We start from the raw sequence: 17,760 nt of genomic DNA on the forward strand, positions 1-17,760 counted from the left end.
TTTTATTAAATTGACCACAAATATCCATCATAAAAATTTGGTGTCAGAATTTTGTCGCACCGGATATCTGTAACTTTGGAAGTAGTGAACAGAACTCAATCAATTTAATACAAATCAAAATTCCCGTAAATCCATGTCGGCTGCCAAAATTTCAGCCAAATCGGTTTACTAGAAACCGAGTACCATATCGTCAAACTTGACCATTTTATATGAAATAGGACCGGTGGTCTTATTATTTTGTCCGACACTGTACCTAGTGTGTTGTTGGCTAACAGCGATTGATTGTTGATTGTTGTGAAAGCATCTTGGATGGAAATTAAAATGAGTAGTGTTTGGTTCGGATTAGTGCTACTGGTGTTGGCTGTGATAGATGCCTCAGGGGAAAGGTCGGCAGGGCCAAACAACCGGCCCAATATTGTTGTGATTGTTACGGATGATCTTGTACGTGCCCTGCGGTGGGTTGTGATTTACAGGGTGGCTAGTGTTGAGTTGTCAGTACCTAATCTTCTGAAGTGCTACGGATCAGTGTTCAAGTAAATTATTGAGTTTAATTGAGTTAAATCATAGTTTAATGAACCTAGTGGCTTGAAGCAATCGAAATTATTATGATTTAATTAAAACTCTTGAAGTAATTTGCAGCATGGAAAAAAATCGTTAAGAATCTTGCATAGAATTTATCAAACATGTCTCCAGAAATACAGTATTGTTCCGATTTTATCACACCTCTTTTCAAATATTCATTAGAATATGTTCCGAAATCTATACGCATTATCAATATTTTTAACGTTGCAAAACACGCCTTCAACATTCATCTTCAAGAAGAGGGGAAACAATTGTTCTCAAATGTAACAGTAAATCAATGAAAAATAAAGGACTGATGGGCGGAGGGCGTGATAAAATCGGAACATTACTGTACAGGTACTGTCTAGAAACATGATCGAGACTTTCGCGATCGTCAGAATATACATCTGTCTTTTTTTTTGACAAACTTTAAATTGGATCCCCAAAAGTAATGAATTGTGCACCACTTCATTTTTAAAAAAAATAGGATACGCAAAGGGCCTGAGAACAACTGACGTAGATGAATCTCTGATAACAACAGAGCGTCGATGTTCTGGAAAAGAATTTTCGGTGGAATTCAGATGAAATGCTCGACGATATATGTGAAGAAGTTCCTTTGACAATTGTTAGAGATCTTCACCAGAGAATTTGTTGACGTAAATCCAGGGTTGACTTCTTACTAAGTAATTGTTAGATGTATACATAGGACTTAATACTGATAGCACAGTTTTCGTTCAAAGCTTTTGGATTTATTTCATTCAGAGGATATTTAATAAAATCTTTAAACATTGGATTTTGCGCACAGCACACCAATTAACTATTAACTTTAGTTACGACTTAAATTATCAAAAGGCCTAATAAATCCAGATGCTAATCATCAAATCCACATTGTTCATGGATTTTCTTTATTTTTACACGAACAACGTTAGAATACGTTTGTCAGCACTTGTAAACAATACGCTTCATATGAACGTCGCTGATGTGCGTATATGGGAAGAAAGTTCAAAATTCCAAAATGGCCCAACTCATAAAATTATTCCTGATTGAGATTTGATCATTACATAGGGTGAATAGTGCCAATGTATGTTTACATAAATAAAACATCCTTCTAGAAGCCAAGCAGGCAAACCCTCAGAAAATCTATTGATCTTCCAAAAAAAAAAATGGCAACTTCCAGTTTTCTTGTGATTTTATTATCAGCCCAGCGTTTCCAAGGATATTGAGAAACACATGGAGACGCATGGTTGTTTATGCCTACGCTATCCATGTTAGGGGTCATTCAAATTTGACAACTAGGGACAATGGAGAATGGCCGCAAAACATCTTCAATTTCGCGGTCCCATGTTTTTGACCGTTATATTTAAGAAAACTTCAATTTTGCATTCCAATTGGTTTTGTAAGCCGTAATAATAAATTCATCGAAAAAGTACCAAATTTGAAAAAAATAAATAAAAAAAAACTTTCATTTGAAATATAGAAATCTTTATTGTGTAGATACGGAATCATAAATAACATAAAACTGTCAAAAGTTATCAGTCAATACATGCCTTAAATTTTGAAATTGTTGGAAATCTGTAGGCATTCCGCGGTATTCCTTGTATTTCACGACCAAGGCCCAATGACAGCCATCGTTTAGGAAGGAGAAGGGGGGGAGGGGGTTGGTCTGCAAAAGTGTTACACACTCCATGTATTGATTACACGAAAAGCGGGACAGAGGTGAAAGTGGGACTGAAATGCCCGAAAAATGATAGACGGGGTTTTTGAATGTCGTCATTAAGTGACATCTTATCCCATGGCTGAAATATCAAGCAAATGTTGCTTAGTTGTTACAACTTTGAACGCCCAAGAGAATTTCCCAGGATTACTCAGGGACGCCGCCAGAAATTTATTTGGGGATTCTTTGTGAATTTTCAAGACGATTCAGGATTTTTACAGAAAGATTATCGCAGGGTTTCTTAGAATGATTTTAGCGAGAATTCCTCTACAGTTTCCTCTTAGTATCACTTCGAAATGCATTCATGTTCATGGGTTTCTTTGAAAACTTCGCCAGGGTCTTCTCCAGATATCCGTGACACTTCTTCAAGAGCTTTCCCAAAAATTTGTCAAAAAATGTATCTTGAAATTTGTCTACGGGTTTCCTCAAGCAATTCTATGAGATGTTCCTTCAAGAATTGTTACATAAGCTCATATGAAAGAATATTTTCTTCATGTTTAAAAGAACTCCTTCAGAAATATTTTCATATTTTTGTCCAGAAGTTTTTCGTTAGGATTTTTCCGAAAATTCTTCAAGGAATTTCTCCAGGTGTTTCTCCAGAAATTTCTTCAAACGTTTCTTCAAAAGATACAATTCCAGGAGTATTTTTTTTTCCTTTAGAGATTCGTATTTTTTTTTTTCAGAAACGTTCTCAGGAATTATTTGCTTGAATTTCTCCAAAAGGTGCCTTTAGGTATTACTCCATTTTCCAATCGGACTTCTATTTGGAAATTGCTGTGGTAAATTCTCAAGAGATTTTCCTGGAAATTCTTCTTGTGGTTTCCCCTATAGTAGCTTCAGGTATTAATCCAGGCTATTTTGGATTTATTCAGACTTTCATTTAATGATTCTTTCAGATTTTTTCCTAAGACTATTTTAACAGTCTCAACAATACCTGATTTCAGAATATATTCTTTAGCATATTTAAGGAATTTTCCAAAAAATTGTCTATGAATACCTGTATAGGGTTCTCAATTTCTTCTAAATATCAGTTCGAAGAATCATTAAAAAAAAAATCTTCAGTGGTTTTTCAAACAACTCCTTCCGGATTTTTTATTTTTTCTGAAGGATTTCCTTCAGAAACTTCTTTTCTCAAAAGAATGCATGTAAGAATTTTTGAAAGCACTAAAGGAGTTTCTCAAAGATTTCTTCAAGAAAACTTGTGAAGAATTTCCGAAGCAATCCCTGAAAAAAATGTAAGGGCATTTTTCAAAGAATTTCTGAAAAACAATATGGGCGAACTTTTTGAGAAATCTCTTGCTGAAATTCCTATATCAATCACCAAAATTCAGAAGAAGTCTCTGGAAATTGATAATATCTCCTCAAAGCAATTGGGTTCTTAAGGAGTATCCAGATAATTTCATATTCGGATTCACTGCCTAAAAATTAGGCAAAATCCTAAATTTCATCATTTTCGGTGGTCGGGAACTATTTTTAAAATGCATTTAAAGTTTATATAGGGATTTTTTTTGTTCGGGGCGAACTGTCATTTTATCGATTGAACTGTCATTCTAACCACGGAAATTAAAACTGTTTTGTTTATTTTGTTTATTCAATATTGGAATCAGGGCGCAAAATTTTCGAGCAGACGAGCTGAAGTTCACCGTGCGGCAATTTTTAATCATTTGCCTGCATATTCATATTCAGCTACTCGATACTCGTTTGTCAACTGAATGAAAGTCAGTGAATATTTGTAAACATCTTGCAAAGTGTTAAATTGCTGATTAAATATTAACGTTTCGGTTACATTTAACGGTGCTTTACACAGATCTTTTATTATTTGATTGTTGTGGAGTGTTTTTGGAAGGAATCGTAGCCATAAAGATGTTTCTCGATCGGCTTCATATTCAATGACTACGAATTGACTGACTGTGTGCGATAGCGAAAATGAATTTGTTTGTTTTGAATATTCAGTGCAGAATCATTCAAATTCGTGCTGTTTTCAGTTAATGACTACTTATGAACATTTTGCACTCCGATTGGAATGCAATAAAATCTCGTTATACTCAGAAAAGTGAGCTCTTTTTGTTAGGCTATAAAAAGAAGCAATATTTTATTCACTAAACAACGCAATTTCCGGAGAAATCTTCTGTTGAAATCTTTGAAAATATTTAAGTATGAATCTCTGGAGAAATATTCGAAAAAATCCCAGGAAAATTAGTGACGGATTTTCAGGAGGAATTTCTAAGAATTATCTGGAAAAACTTCACGGGAAACTTTCTTAAAGTTTTCTTGGAGGATGGGGACGAATTTGTGAAATAAATCTTTAATTAATACCTAAACGAATTTTCGAGGAAAATTTTCTGAAGAAACCAGTGGGATAATTTATTTTAAAAAAACCTTTGGATCTAAAGCAATAGCTGTATAAAGACTGAAGGAATCCCCAGAGATTTTTTGTGGATTTTTTTTTTCAAAATGAATCCCTAGAACCGTGGTCACCAAAGTGCGGCCCGCGGGCCGTACGTGACGTCTAGATCTCTATGTTGTAGTAGATATCTTTGCAATGTTTCTTATGGAGGTTGTTCTACACCCAAACTAATGACGAATAACGGGTATAACTTTTAACAAATCGATATAGATGTTGCGATACAAGCAACTGAAAAAATAGGCCTAAGGAACACTGCCCTAGAAGAATTTCAATAATTAATTCAGAAGAAATCTACCTTAAAGTATTGTTGGAGATTTTCATGAAGGAATATCTGAAATAATTTCTACAGAAGTTTCTTTAAGAATTCATGGATGAATTTTCGAAAAAAAAAATCCCCGGAGAAATGATTTTAAGACAAAACTCCGGAGGTATTTTCTGAAATAACTTCTGAGGGAATCCATGGAATAGTTTTAGAAGAAATCAATAGAAGATGAAGACTTCCTTGAACTTGTAGTATTTGGTCAAGTTTATGAGGTAACTCTTAAGGAATTATGAGGGAATCTCCAGGAAAGTTATAAAAAATACATGAAAGAATATCTGAATGAATCTTTGTAAGAATTTCTTGGGGAGTCTGTTGACGATTTTCAAAGGAGGAACCTATGATATTCTTAAAAAAATCACGGAAAGCATTCTTGAAGAAATCCGTGGAAAATTTCCTGAAAACATTCTCGCACGAATTTCTGAAAAAAAAACTATAGTGGATTTTTAGCAGCGTAAAAAGAGGAATATTCGGAAGATTCTATCATCACAATCGCGAATCAAACTCTTGAAGAAAAACTGAAGCGATCCATGGAAGATGTTCGAAAGAACTTTCAATGGAAATCCGTGGAAGAATTTTCGTAAGGAATTCCTGAAAAACATTACACAAACATTGATTGACCACCCGTAATTGCTACTCCAGTATCACCAGACCAGCTATACTCACACAAAGAACCTATGAGATAGCTGCTTACTAATAGGCATTTTCAGTCTGTAAGTATTGATGATCGTCTATTTTTTAGGCGACAATAGCGCCTGCTATTTCAGGTTGCTAGTCAATGTGCGAAAGGGAAGGGAAATGATGATTGCAGTCGCTTGTTGCCAACAGGCCGTTGAGTCCTCTGCATCTGCACCTGTACAAGTTCATGCGGATGTCGGAGTGTTGTTGGGAAACGTTTATTTTTTGGCACTGGGGTTCACGAACGAGAATGGGATATTTATGAGCAAATTCCAAGAAAGTTAATTAAAAAACTCAAAATTTACGGATTTGGAAACTATAAGTAATTTTTCTCGGAATTAAGAAAAACTGACAATCAACTCTGGGTCACCCTGTAGTGTATGATCGATTTATTATGCAAAAATTCTGGTCTCTCTCTACCACCCAGGGATGGAACGACGTCAGCTTCCACGGATCGTCTCAAATCCCGACCCCAAATATCGACGCCCTTGCATACCGGGGGGTCATTCTCAATCGACATTACACGCCTCCCCTGTGTACGCCCTCGAGAGCATCGCTCATGACCGGGAGGCATCCGATCAACATTGGGATGCAACATCATGTTATAGAATCCAACGAACCTTGGGGTCTGGGGCTGGACCAGAAGCTGCTGCCGGAGTATTTTAGAGATGCTGGCTATCGAACACGACTGGTGGGAAAGTGGCACCTCGGGTTCTTCCGGAAGGCCTACACGCCAACGAAGCGGGGATTTGACAGCCACTTTGGATACATTGGACCGTACATCGACTATTGGGACCATAGCTTGCAGATGAAAAATGTAAGTATGAAGGGAGGTGTGACCTACGAGAAATATAATCACCTTGGATAATAGAACAGGCAAAAACTGTTTAAGGCAGTCAAAGGCAATCAAGCCTGGGGTAATAACGATCTCAGCTGTTTACCTGCTTGCCGTCAGTTTATCACGGGGACTCGCGATAGTCAGTGGCCTAATTTGCATATTTGCACGCCTTTCAGATTGCACACTCTCATATCATATAACAGTTAAGCTCGATGAACATCAGCACTTTTTTGCTTAGAGATTCTGTTCTGTTTCGGTGAAAACTGAGCCTACGACTTCCAATATTCATCTAATCCCATCCGAAGTAGAAAAAAATGCAATGCAGGTATTCACTCAAATCACACCCTTTCAGTTACCGAAGCCAGATAACGAATCACAATCATTAAGCAATCAATGCCAATGTCGTCACGCAAATCCCATAAATTCACTCAGCTAAATGCTAAGCCGTCACAGAAAAGTCTCAACAGTTCCTCGGCGCCTATTCGCCCGAGGGATAAATCACTACCTTCTCCAATTACATTGCATCCGGATTTCCTATCCTAACGGACAAGCGAAGCGCGCCGGCGGCGCAGGCAGTTACGAAAATTGTGGGAAGCTAGAATCTAAGCGCCACACTACACTACTGCTGCTGCCGCACTAAACAGGTGATAAGATAATGAAATTCAAAACGACGGCGACGCGGGATCTGAAAGCCTGTGACCGAGGCGAGACTATAAGTAAGCACCTAGTACAGGCAGGCGGCGATCGCATTGGTACATACTTAGCCTTGCTCGCCAAGAGCAATCTAGTTCACGATCATCACGTTTCCCGCATCCCAACCTACCAAAAGGGAGCGGGAGTAGCGTAGTGGCCTCACCCGTAGTCAACAGGTGTGTAATCCTGTGCTTTGCATAAGTAGCGGAGGGTAACCTTTTATTCCTTCAGTTGATAAGCGGAGAGCGACAGTTACGTTTGTCTGTGCACTTTAATTATCAACATATCTGCATTAAACATAGGTTTACATAGTTCACGACATCAATTTGGTTCTAGAAGCTGCCGAGATATTTACAAGTTTGTTACCAAAGCTGGTACAAGACTCGACTCGATTACTTATGATGACTCAGACAATCTGTTTAATTGGATTGATATGTTATCTAGTGGAACAATACAAGCAAATTATTCCCATGGGTAACTCTCGCTGAGACCGGCCCACTATTTACACCTTGTCTTCAAAAATGTATAAGGTGCCGATTTTCTGAAAGCCCTCACTAAAAAAGTAAGGAAAATGCATTCGGTTACTCAAATTGATTGACCCCTCGTTATTTAGAGCCACTAATTTTTGCAGACCCCTCGATTTTGGTCAAATGGTGGCTCAATTAAACCGTTATAACTCGAAAGTTTCTCCAAAAACCACCTCAAAACGAATTGTTGTTGAAAAGAGGAAATATAGAGCTACTATTTACAATAATAAAAAGTTGGGTCGGCCATATTGAATTTGGCCGCCATCTTGGATTTTTATACCAAAACATTTTTTTCACCATGAGGGCAACCACCGATTTTCAAAATTTTTGCATCAATTGAAAGCTGAAACATCTATACGTAACATATCAAAAAAATTAGAGATGTCTTTTTTTCCTATCAAAAGTTATCTGCAGTTTTGTAAATTAAGCAACGTTTTCTCCATACATTTCCATGCGCACCGGCAACAGCATCCGAGATTACGCCTGCATGTATACACAAAGGCACCTGCCGCAAAATTTGAGCAAATCGGAGGTTTGTTTCCGTTTTTGACTGTTTCTCAATGATCCGAGCATTGCTTTTATAACTTTTTTTGTGCTTTGAAAAGCTTAAACCTTCAGCTTTCCATTAGTGGGTTTAGATTTTAAATTCGTGTTTGTTAACACTGCGAAATAACGCTGCATTTATGTAAACGGCCGGTACCGGGCCCAGTGCGCAAAAGTGACATGGTTTACAAAACGGCAGATAACTTTTGAAAGAAGAAAAAGACATCTCTATTTTTTTGATATGTTATGTATAAATGTCTCAGCTTTCAATTGATGCAAAAATTTTGAAAATCGGCGGTTGCCCTCATGGTGAAAAAAATGTTTTGATATAAAAATCCAAGATGGCGGCCGAAGTCAATATGGCCGACCCAACTTTTCATAATTGTAAACAGTAGCTCTATCTTTCCTCTTCTCAACAATAATTCGTTTTGAGGTGGTTTTTGGAGAAATTTTCGAGTTATAACGGTTTAAATGAGCCACCATTTGACCAAAATCGAGGGGTCTGCAAAAAATGTTGTGGCTCTAACTAACGGGGGGGGGGTCCATCAATTTGAGTAATCAAATGCATTTTCCTTACTTTTTTAGTGAGGACTTTAAGAAAATCGACACCTTATACATTTTTGAAGGCAAGTAAATAGTGGGCCGGTCTCAGCGAGAATTGCCCTATATGGCTTTCTTTTTATCATGACTATTACGAAATCTGACATAGGTATTATATAATCTATACTTATGTACGCCAGTCAGTATAACTTAATGGCGCACACGCAATAGATGCAGGTTTTCATCAACAGAGTCCTGCGGTATGTAATTCGTGGATTGTTCTTTCAACACTAAGCAAATATTTGAAAAGGAACAAACTACAAAGTAAACATCTGTTTTTTTTATTCTTCAATCACTTAACCTAATTTATAGCTCTTTTTGTCCACTAGGGCACTGCGTGAGCGCGGTTGCACTTACACTTTGTACAGCGCCTAAATGTATTCTATTATAATTATACTATATCGAACTGGTAGCCTTTTGCGCTGCTGTAACTTTTTTACCCTGTCCAGGGTAGTATGATGAGCACGAGGATGTTGATGTGTGGCTCTTCTTCTTTTTCCTGTCCGATTGGGGTTCATTATCAGTTCCCGATTAGATGGACATTACAAAATTATAACAAGCTGTGTTATTTTGTTATAATAAATTTTTATAACAAGGGTTGTTATAAAACATGTATCGTTAGTAGTTAAAATAACAGAAATTCTAACCAAGTTGCCATATGAAAAGAACAAAAATGTAATAACTTCTGTTATGATCATAACAAAAATATTACAAAACTTGTTCCATAAAATATGGTAGAATTTATCAAAACTATAACAAATTGTGTTATAATTCCTTGGCAACATTTTAGGGTAAAAAGTAAATTTTGATACTCATTTTTGGGTAAATATTTTTATGTGTGTTTTTTCTATTTTTAGAGAAAGTAGGTGGCATAAAAAAAAGTTTTCAGTACGTTATAAAATTTTCGGATCCGAACGGGATTTGAACCTACCATCGGTAGCAATCTGACGCCTCTGCCAATGAGGCCATCACAACACTTGAAGAGGGCGGTGATAGAAGCTTTACTGGTTCTACGTATTGCCAGTTTCCTCATTCAAATCCTTGTTTGTCAGACGTGTACGAGCGGGGTAGTATGACGTCACATTGAACTCGTTGACGTATAATAGACTTGATTTGTCGTTAGTGATTTTGTTTTAATCTATCACAATCATATCATATGCAGATATGATAACAGCTGTAGTGTAGATATAATTTAGTTATATTCCACATTTTTTTTAATTTTAAGCAATGAAATGGAATCTATCACTTAAGTTTATCGTCACGTTTGGAGGAGGCAGGGAGGGTTGAAAATTTCCAATTTTAGCGTGACGTACTTAATAGATGCTCCCTAAGGTCGAAACAAAATAGTAGAATAAACAAATTTCACGTTATAATGTTTTAGTTCCACTTTTGTTTTCTCCATGTTCAATCACTTGGTGTACTTTTTGGTAAAAATAGAACAGCAGTATACTGTTGTGGTATTTGGCGATAAACATATCTAAAGGTCCAATTTGCAAAAGAGAGGGCCTCTTTCTTCCGATTCTCTTGAAATTATTACGCTGTTACAGTGGACATTTTAACAACTTGTGATGTGTAGATCGGAAAAGGATTGCTTAATCTACCTTCCGATGCAAGAAGTAAATCAAAAATTTTAAATACAAGCACGTTATAATCGAAAGGGAGGAGACTTAAAGAGAGCCTCTCATTTGCACTTAGGACCTATAGAAATATTCGACCTGATTTATTGTGATCGATCTAGTGTTTTCGCGTGTAAAGATACGTCATTTGTGTAAAATTCAACTCAAAACGCATTCAAAACGTAGTTCAATGTAATGTAAACATTGTTGGCCGGTTGCAACTTGCAGCACATGCAATATCCGTCGTTTAAGAAGACTTTGGGTATTATCGTCAGGTTTGTTCTCTTCGTCTTGAGGGTTTTATCGGCCAAATTGCCTGAAAAATCCCGGTCAACCAGTGAGATATTTTCGATATCGATTTGTATTGAATCGATGGCGATTGCTATCGTCAGATAAAGTACTATAAAGGAAATCCGAATCTTGGATGCCCACGCAGATATGACGCTTGTTTAAAACAATAAACAAACTGAGAATTTACTTTTCCAAAGTTGTATTTCTTTGTTCTTACTTAGAGTTTATCGATAAAAAACAACCCATTATCATCATTTCACGTTAGGAACTTCATTTGTTTCTGCAAAACGAAGTTCACAATCTTCCTATTACTTTCAAACTGTTCGTCCAATCAAGTGAGTGATTGTTTTTGGGATATGCAAATGTTGGAAATTTCATCGAATAACTTATGAAAATAGCGCATTTTCTTACATATTGAGAGACTCATGGAGTTAAATTCCAAATATCTCGGAAACGGTTACTTTCAGAAAGGTTATTACAGTAGAGGTTCGGTCAGTGCAAGCGGTTTAACTTCGTCGGTGGTTTAACTGCAATGCTTTTGAACTGCAAGTCCGGTAAGTGCACCACCCGCGGCACCCCTTTCCATCTTTCTCTTTCTCGTGTTTATTTAGGAGAGTGAGAAAGAAAAAAGAAAAAGCTAGATTCGCCAATGGTTGTTTACCCGACTATTGATCGCGTAAGAATATAAAACTAAGGTTAACAAAGAAGGTAGAAAAGCTAATGATCTGACGCACTGGCGTAGCCAAGGGGGGGGGGGTTTAGGGTTAAAACCCCCCCCAGAGCCAAAATTTGTGGAACAAATTTTCAGTATAAAACGCTTTCTGACGAAAAATTTTTTCGGCTGCGCCGCTATTTTAATGCTAAGACTGAAATTCAATTTATATTTCTTCATTATTCATGGTTATTTAGGAAATGTGAGTGTCAAATAATGTATAAGGCATCATTGATCGTCGAAAATCCCTCCCTGAGTAAATTTCTGGCTACGCCACTGATCTGACGAAGGGGACATTTGTCAATGTTTACTTGTTTTGTTTCACATCAGACAAGACATTACAATTGTGCCACAAAACTAACCCAACATCATCTAGAAAATACTGTGCTGTTGCGTCAACAGTTTCTTCGCCACAGCTTCCAGCAGAAATAATGTTCTTTAAAACGCTACAAAGCGCTGTAACAGTACCAAAACGTACTCTATGAAAGCAGCTGTTTTGTTGGTGAGGATTCTTTTTTGATTGGCACATTATCCGGGAACTATTCCGGTTTTAGATTAGTGCAATAAAAGAACTCAAAAAAAAAAAAAAAAGAAAAAAGATAGTTGTAAAGTATTTGATTTCCAGCTATATTCCAGCTTAAAAGTATGTATTGATAATAATATCCCAACAGTTTTTTTTATTACACTTCCAGCTGTAATGATATTGCATAACGATGGTAACTTCAAAGCACTGCTGGTTTGGGAAGAATTTGATTGATTATAACTAAATAATAACAAGTTGTTCTGTTGCATTTTTTTAAACAAATATGACGCCGTCCCCAAATTACGCGTCGCTCAAGGAACAGGGGAAAGGACATCCGAGCGTTACGGTCCATACAAAAATTTTAGGACTTTCATACAAAAAAGCGTAATGGAAGAGGAGGGGGATTTTAACATAACGATTTTAGCGTTGCGTTCTTAATGAATACTATGAGTTATATTTTAAAGCTTTTGGCTCGAGAGGTCAATATTACAAAAATGATCAAACTATTCCGCGTCAATACAAAAAACCCAACAAATTTTGTAATTATTTTGTTACAAAAAATGTAGCAAATACTACAATATATGTGTTACGAAATTTTGTTATAGGCAATTATTTTAATATGCATAATGTAACAAATGCTGTTATATATCTATTTGAATAAATAATACAAGTTATGTTATAGTTTTGTTTTTAAAATAATAACAAATTTTGTTACAATTTTGTTGTGGTCATTCACATATACGAATCCTTACAACAAAATTATATGAAATTGTGTTATTTCTAACAACGGTTGTAATAATTTTGTTATAATCTTGTTAGGAGCTTCTGGTCGGGTTGCTGTTAGCCGATATACAAGTTTCCGGGTCCGTTAGAGCGTATGCTCAGAAGAGGGTCAGGTGTCAGCCGCTCTCGGTTAGAGCAACCGACGAAAAATTGCAAGTGCCCGGGCTGCGATCGAACTCATGAAGTGAACAAGTGACCACTACGCCACGAGCCCCGGCATCATAAAAAGTTTTAGCCTAGGTTAAGTGAGGTAAAATATGCGATTTTGGGCTCTTTTGACTGCAAGTCATTAAGCATGGAAATATATTTTTAAAAGCAATCAAAGGATAAATTGATCAATTGACATCTAAATTAACGACTCATGCAAAATATTTCGTTTTACAAAATCAAATTTGATAGATTTAAGCATTTTATGTCAGTATGTAAACTTGCATGCAACTTTTGGAGGGTGACTTGTTTGGGAAATATCATACCTAACATAAATCGATCAAAACTATCAAATTCGATTTTGAAAAATGAAATATTTTGCATGAGTCGTTAATTAAGATGTGTTAATTGACCAATTTATGCTTTGATTGGTTAAAAAAAAATATGTCCATGCTTAATGGTTTTCAGTCAAAAAAGCCAAAAATCGCATATTTTGCCCTATAAATTGAGGTATAGCTCAAAATTGTGACGTGCTGGAGAAAATCTGAGCCCAGATTCGGATTCAGCGGCCCAAAATCTGTCAAAGACACATAAGTTTGCTCTTGAGACAAATTAAAAGTTAATTTTTGTTACGCTGTGTTATTGTTGTTTCCAGTGTATTTAAAAGAATAATATCAATAATGAAATTCCAATGCTTTGCATCATTTTGCCTAGGGTATAACAAATGATTGAGGAGGTAAGACTTGACAATTTTCGAATTTTATGTTTTTTATATAAGTGTGGGCCACCCCAATACTCGACCTTTGCTCCTCAAAGCTTGGGCATTCCAATCCCATGTAGCGGCCGCATATCGTAGCATGGAGATCGCTACTCTCGTGAGCAGCTTACGCTTGAAAGCTTCCGAATTTCAGTTTATCGTCAATCTTGACCCCCAATTGCTTCAGTGCTTGCTTGGAGGTGATCATGCACCCGCCTTTGGTGACCACTGCCTGTTGTGCAGGTTTGTCGTTGTTTGCCATCATCACCTCCGTAAACTCTTTGTTAATATTGTAGGTGACTATATTCCAAACACCTCTGTCGAATACCGCAAAGTGATCCAACGCCTGTGAGAAAAGTTATACCCTAGGCAAAGTGAGCCAAAGTATTGAGATTTCATTATTGATACAACCATAATGTCTCTCCTCAATTTACCTAGGGTTTTACTTTTTAAACGGGCGTCGTATCATTTTGCGGTTTTGGCATATTGTCACCTACAATAATACCAAAGGGTTTTATCATTAAACGTTTACAGCGTCACCTAGCGGCAAAAATCGAAAACCTAAAATTTCTGCATACTAACTTCCGTTTTCCCATACAAACTTCAAGCACTTTGAGCGCCCCCTTAGGCTTAATCGATTTTGCTTAAATTTTGAACGTAGCTTCTGGGAGTCCAAAACAACCGATTCAGGAGGTAAGACTTGGCATTTTTCAAAAAAATGTTTTTCTCATATTAGTGTGGGCCACCCTACCCAAGTAACTCAACTTGTTTTATAATAGTTAAAAATTCACTTATAATGCTTATCCAGAAGTATTATTCTTGTTATATTGACTTTAATCCGAACACTTATATCATCAAAACAGCGCAAAAAATGGCGGCTTATAAAACATCTCACAAGTTGTATAATATGTATTCAAATACACTTATAGTACTAAAAATGACGTCCGCAGTACGTTCAAATAAACGCTTGAAAAAATATTAGTTGTAATTTAGTTATTTATCGACAATGCAAACTTGTAAAATACGATCATAATACAATAATATTAACTAGTTGAAAATAAGCAGCATTCAAGTGATATAACTTATAAAATACACTTATATTACATACCATATGCAGATGTTGAGACTTAGCTTTTTCTAAGTTATGTTACTTACAGTTATAACCAATCAAGAAAATCATCAATGTTAAATGTAGAACACGTCAGAAAAATAAACGATTACGAATTCATTTAATTTCTTCAACCTCAAAACAAATTCTAAGTGATGGATTCATTGGCTTTTCATAACTCTTTAGATAACAAATTCTGAAATGGGCATTACGCAATGGTAGCACAGATGTTTTTTCGTGCGATTCAAGATTTATCGTGAAATAATTGTTTTTAGACGCCCGTAAATTATGCGCCACTGAATAGAGCTGAAAACGTAACATGTCCCAGCCAAATAATACTGATTTTTCAAGATTAATTGTGAATTCACACGCAGAAGCAATATGGCAGATTTTTCGAAAGACCTACAGTGCCGTTCAAAATACTATAAACTATCACAATCACTATTTTGTTAAAACCATAATTAAATCCAAAATGCCTCAAACGAAATTCCATTATCAAAATTGTACATTAGAAGCAAAGGGGTGTAAGTGATAAAAACCTACTTTCGAGTAAATGAGGTTTAAAGTTTTTGACCAATTTTTCATCCCATATAAAATGTATAGAGTTTCAAAATCAACCTAATTTTCTCTGATTTATTATAATTTTTCCAATCATCGTAGAAACAATCTTAAAAAAGTTCCTGAAGAATTTTATGATATGCTCAGCTCAAAATCGACAAAATGGTCACTTACACCCCTTTGATTCTGGGCCCCTCAATTGATAACAGTTTTATTCTCAAACAAGGGAAATAATAAGGCTTATTTTGTTTCCCATTTTCATTTAAATGTAAACTTGTTTTTGACCAATACTGTTGCTGCAAAACTTATTCATCTTTAAAAGTTTTCATTATCATTATTAAGTTGAAACCAGAGAGTAAAAAATTCGAAGATTGAAAGTGAAGATTGACATTCTCATTTTTTCATTCGTGTTTGGCCACATTCATTGTCAGCTGAATGCCTCTCTTTTTTCATTCAATTCTCTGTCGCGAATATTTTTTCGCACGTCGTAAAACGTCCAATTTCTGTTAACAGACGCACAATCCGACTTAATGGACAAATAGAGAACATAATTAATATTCTAATTAACAACTATACACAAGTTTTGAGGTAATTGGAAGTATAATCGGGCGTTACGGTCCAGTTTTGTTTCTCAGTGAAAATTGTCAGTGACAGAAAAATGAATGAATAGGTGAAAAAATTCATTCACCAAAATGAATTTTATTTTGATCCCTCAGTTGAGAATCTTCAAAATTCACGTTGAATTTCACTCATTGAAAATGAAAATTTTAAACTCTGATTATGATAGCAATCCAATAATGGATTGTGGAGGTATGTGTCATCAACTTTTGTATTACGTTTTGATAGCGTTAATTCAACACGCGCATATCAAAATACTAGTTTTGTTTTGGGACAGTCATTACAACATTGAAATAACCAAATTACAACTTATTCTTTAGTGAGGTTAGGGTGCTGTCAAATGTCAAAATATTATTGTCAAGCATCGTGATGTTTAATTTGTTGATGGCGAACACCGTCGTAAATTTTTAGTTTTCCAGTGATTTTTCATGCATATAGCATAATCGTCGACGATAAACGTGTGCAGAATCATTCGCGAGTGATGAAATTAATTTCCGATTGGGTAGCAGCACGAGAATACACGATTGAGTACATCGGACCTCTGTGACAGAACCCCAGTGCACTGCCCACTCGCGGATGATTCTATACAGCAATCGGTAACCAGCAGCTATTATCGGTGCTGATAAAATGCTGAGGGAAGAAAAAGAGCATTACTGACAGAGCATTACAGCCAAAATGTTTGTTGTAGTGCGTAAAACTCTATTTGTCGCAGGTGGATCGGCGATTGGATTCTACTGCCGTTCTGGCCTTTCAGTTGGAGCAGGGCGCTGAGCGCAACTGAAGTTGTTCCAGTTGAAAGTTGTTTTTTTTTCTATCGCGATTTGTTTGTGTTCTAGTAATGTTATTTACAAGTAAATTCGCTATATTTTATACATAATGAAGTGGATTATCAAAACAAATTGTAATTGTGTTGTTTGTAATTGCCAAACATAATTGGAGCCTAATTTCAACACAAGGTGTTATCTGATACATATATACGACATTTATAATACATCTTTTAAATTGTTGATTTTAAAAGATGTTTTCTGTGTTACTTGGGTATTCACCCACTCACCACCAGAGGTCGAGAAAAATGCAGTTATGAGCGGCCATAAGGGGTGGCGTAATGGGGCCATTACGATCGATGCACTTCAAAAAGGCAATGTCCGAGAGCCGAGGCCATGGACCTTGAAGTCTGGTGAAAGAGCTAAACTCTTTCACTTACACAACGTTGATCAAACCAGTTTGAAGCCTAACCAAAGAAAAGTTTAAAATCCAAAAAGATTATCTGAAGTGAGCCAAAGTGAAGTGCTAGAAGAGGAGTAAAGTAGAATGAAAGTGAGAAAAGAGGACATCAGGTAACGGAACTCAACCGTCCTACGTCAACCTGTTCCCTTACGCCGTTATTTGTCCGTCTATTTTAAATAGGACCGCGTAGCTTCGGTGTGAAGCTACCAACCGTTTTACAACAGCCTTACCACACCCTAGTGCTTCAACCGAAGATCGATTCAACCAATATCGACAGCCTAGCGCGTGTAGACGAGTCCATATTCAGCTGCTGCTGTACTCCAAAACCACTCCAATGCTAGAGACGCGACCAGACGTGGCCTGAAGAACCCACGGTACTCCGTACCTTGTAGTAACGGACACCGGTGGCCGATCGTGCGGAGAAAGGAGGCGGAAAGGAGGTTGCTGCAGAGAAAAGTGGCCCCGAACAACAGTAATAAGGATAGATAGATTGTAACGAAGTGGGGAGGATTAGCTGTAGAAGATATAAAGAAGTACAGC

General features: G+C 36.6%; 1 protein-coding gene across 2 annotated transcripts in view; it reads left to right on the top strand.

The window, feature by feature from the left end:
- The first annotated feature begins 253 nt into the window (after positions 1-253).
- Positions 254-17,760, top strand: part of LOC134289645 (arylsulfatase B-like) — a 40,652-nt gene continuing 23,145 nt past the window's right edge. The window contains exons 1-2 of one of the 2 annotated variants that reach the window (XM_062855817.1): positions 254-441; positions 6,107-6,496. In XM_062855817.1, coding sequence (XP_062711801.1) covers positions 310-441; positions 6,107-6,496 — 522 coding nt within the window. In that variant the 5' untranslated portion in view covers positions 254-309. Of the gene's footprint in view, positions 456-6,106; positions 6,497-17,760 lie in introns of both variants that reach the window. The other variant, XM_062855820.1, reaches the window with a different exon arrangement.

This window comes from Aedes albopictus, chromosome 3 (genome assembly GCF_035046485.1).
Source record: "Aedes albopictus strain Foshan chromosome 3, AalbF5, whole genome shotgun sequence".
Taxonomy (NCBI): domain Eukaryota; kingdom Metazoa; phylum Arthropoda; class Insecta; order Diptera; family Culicidae; genus Aedes; species Aedes albopictus.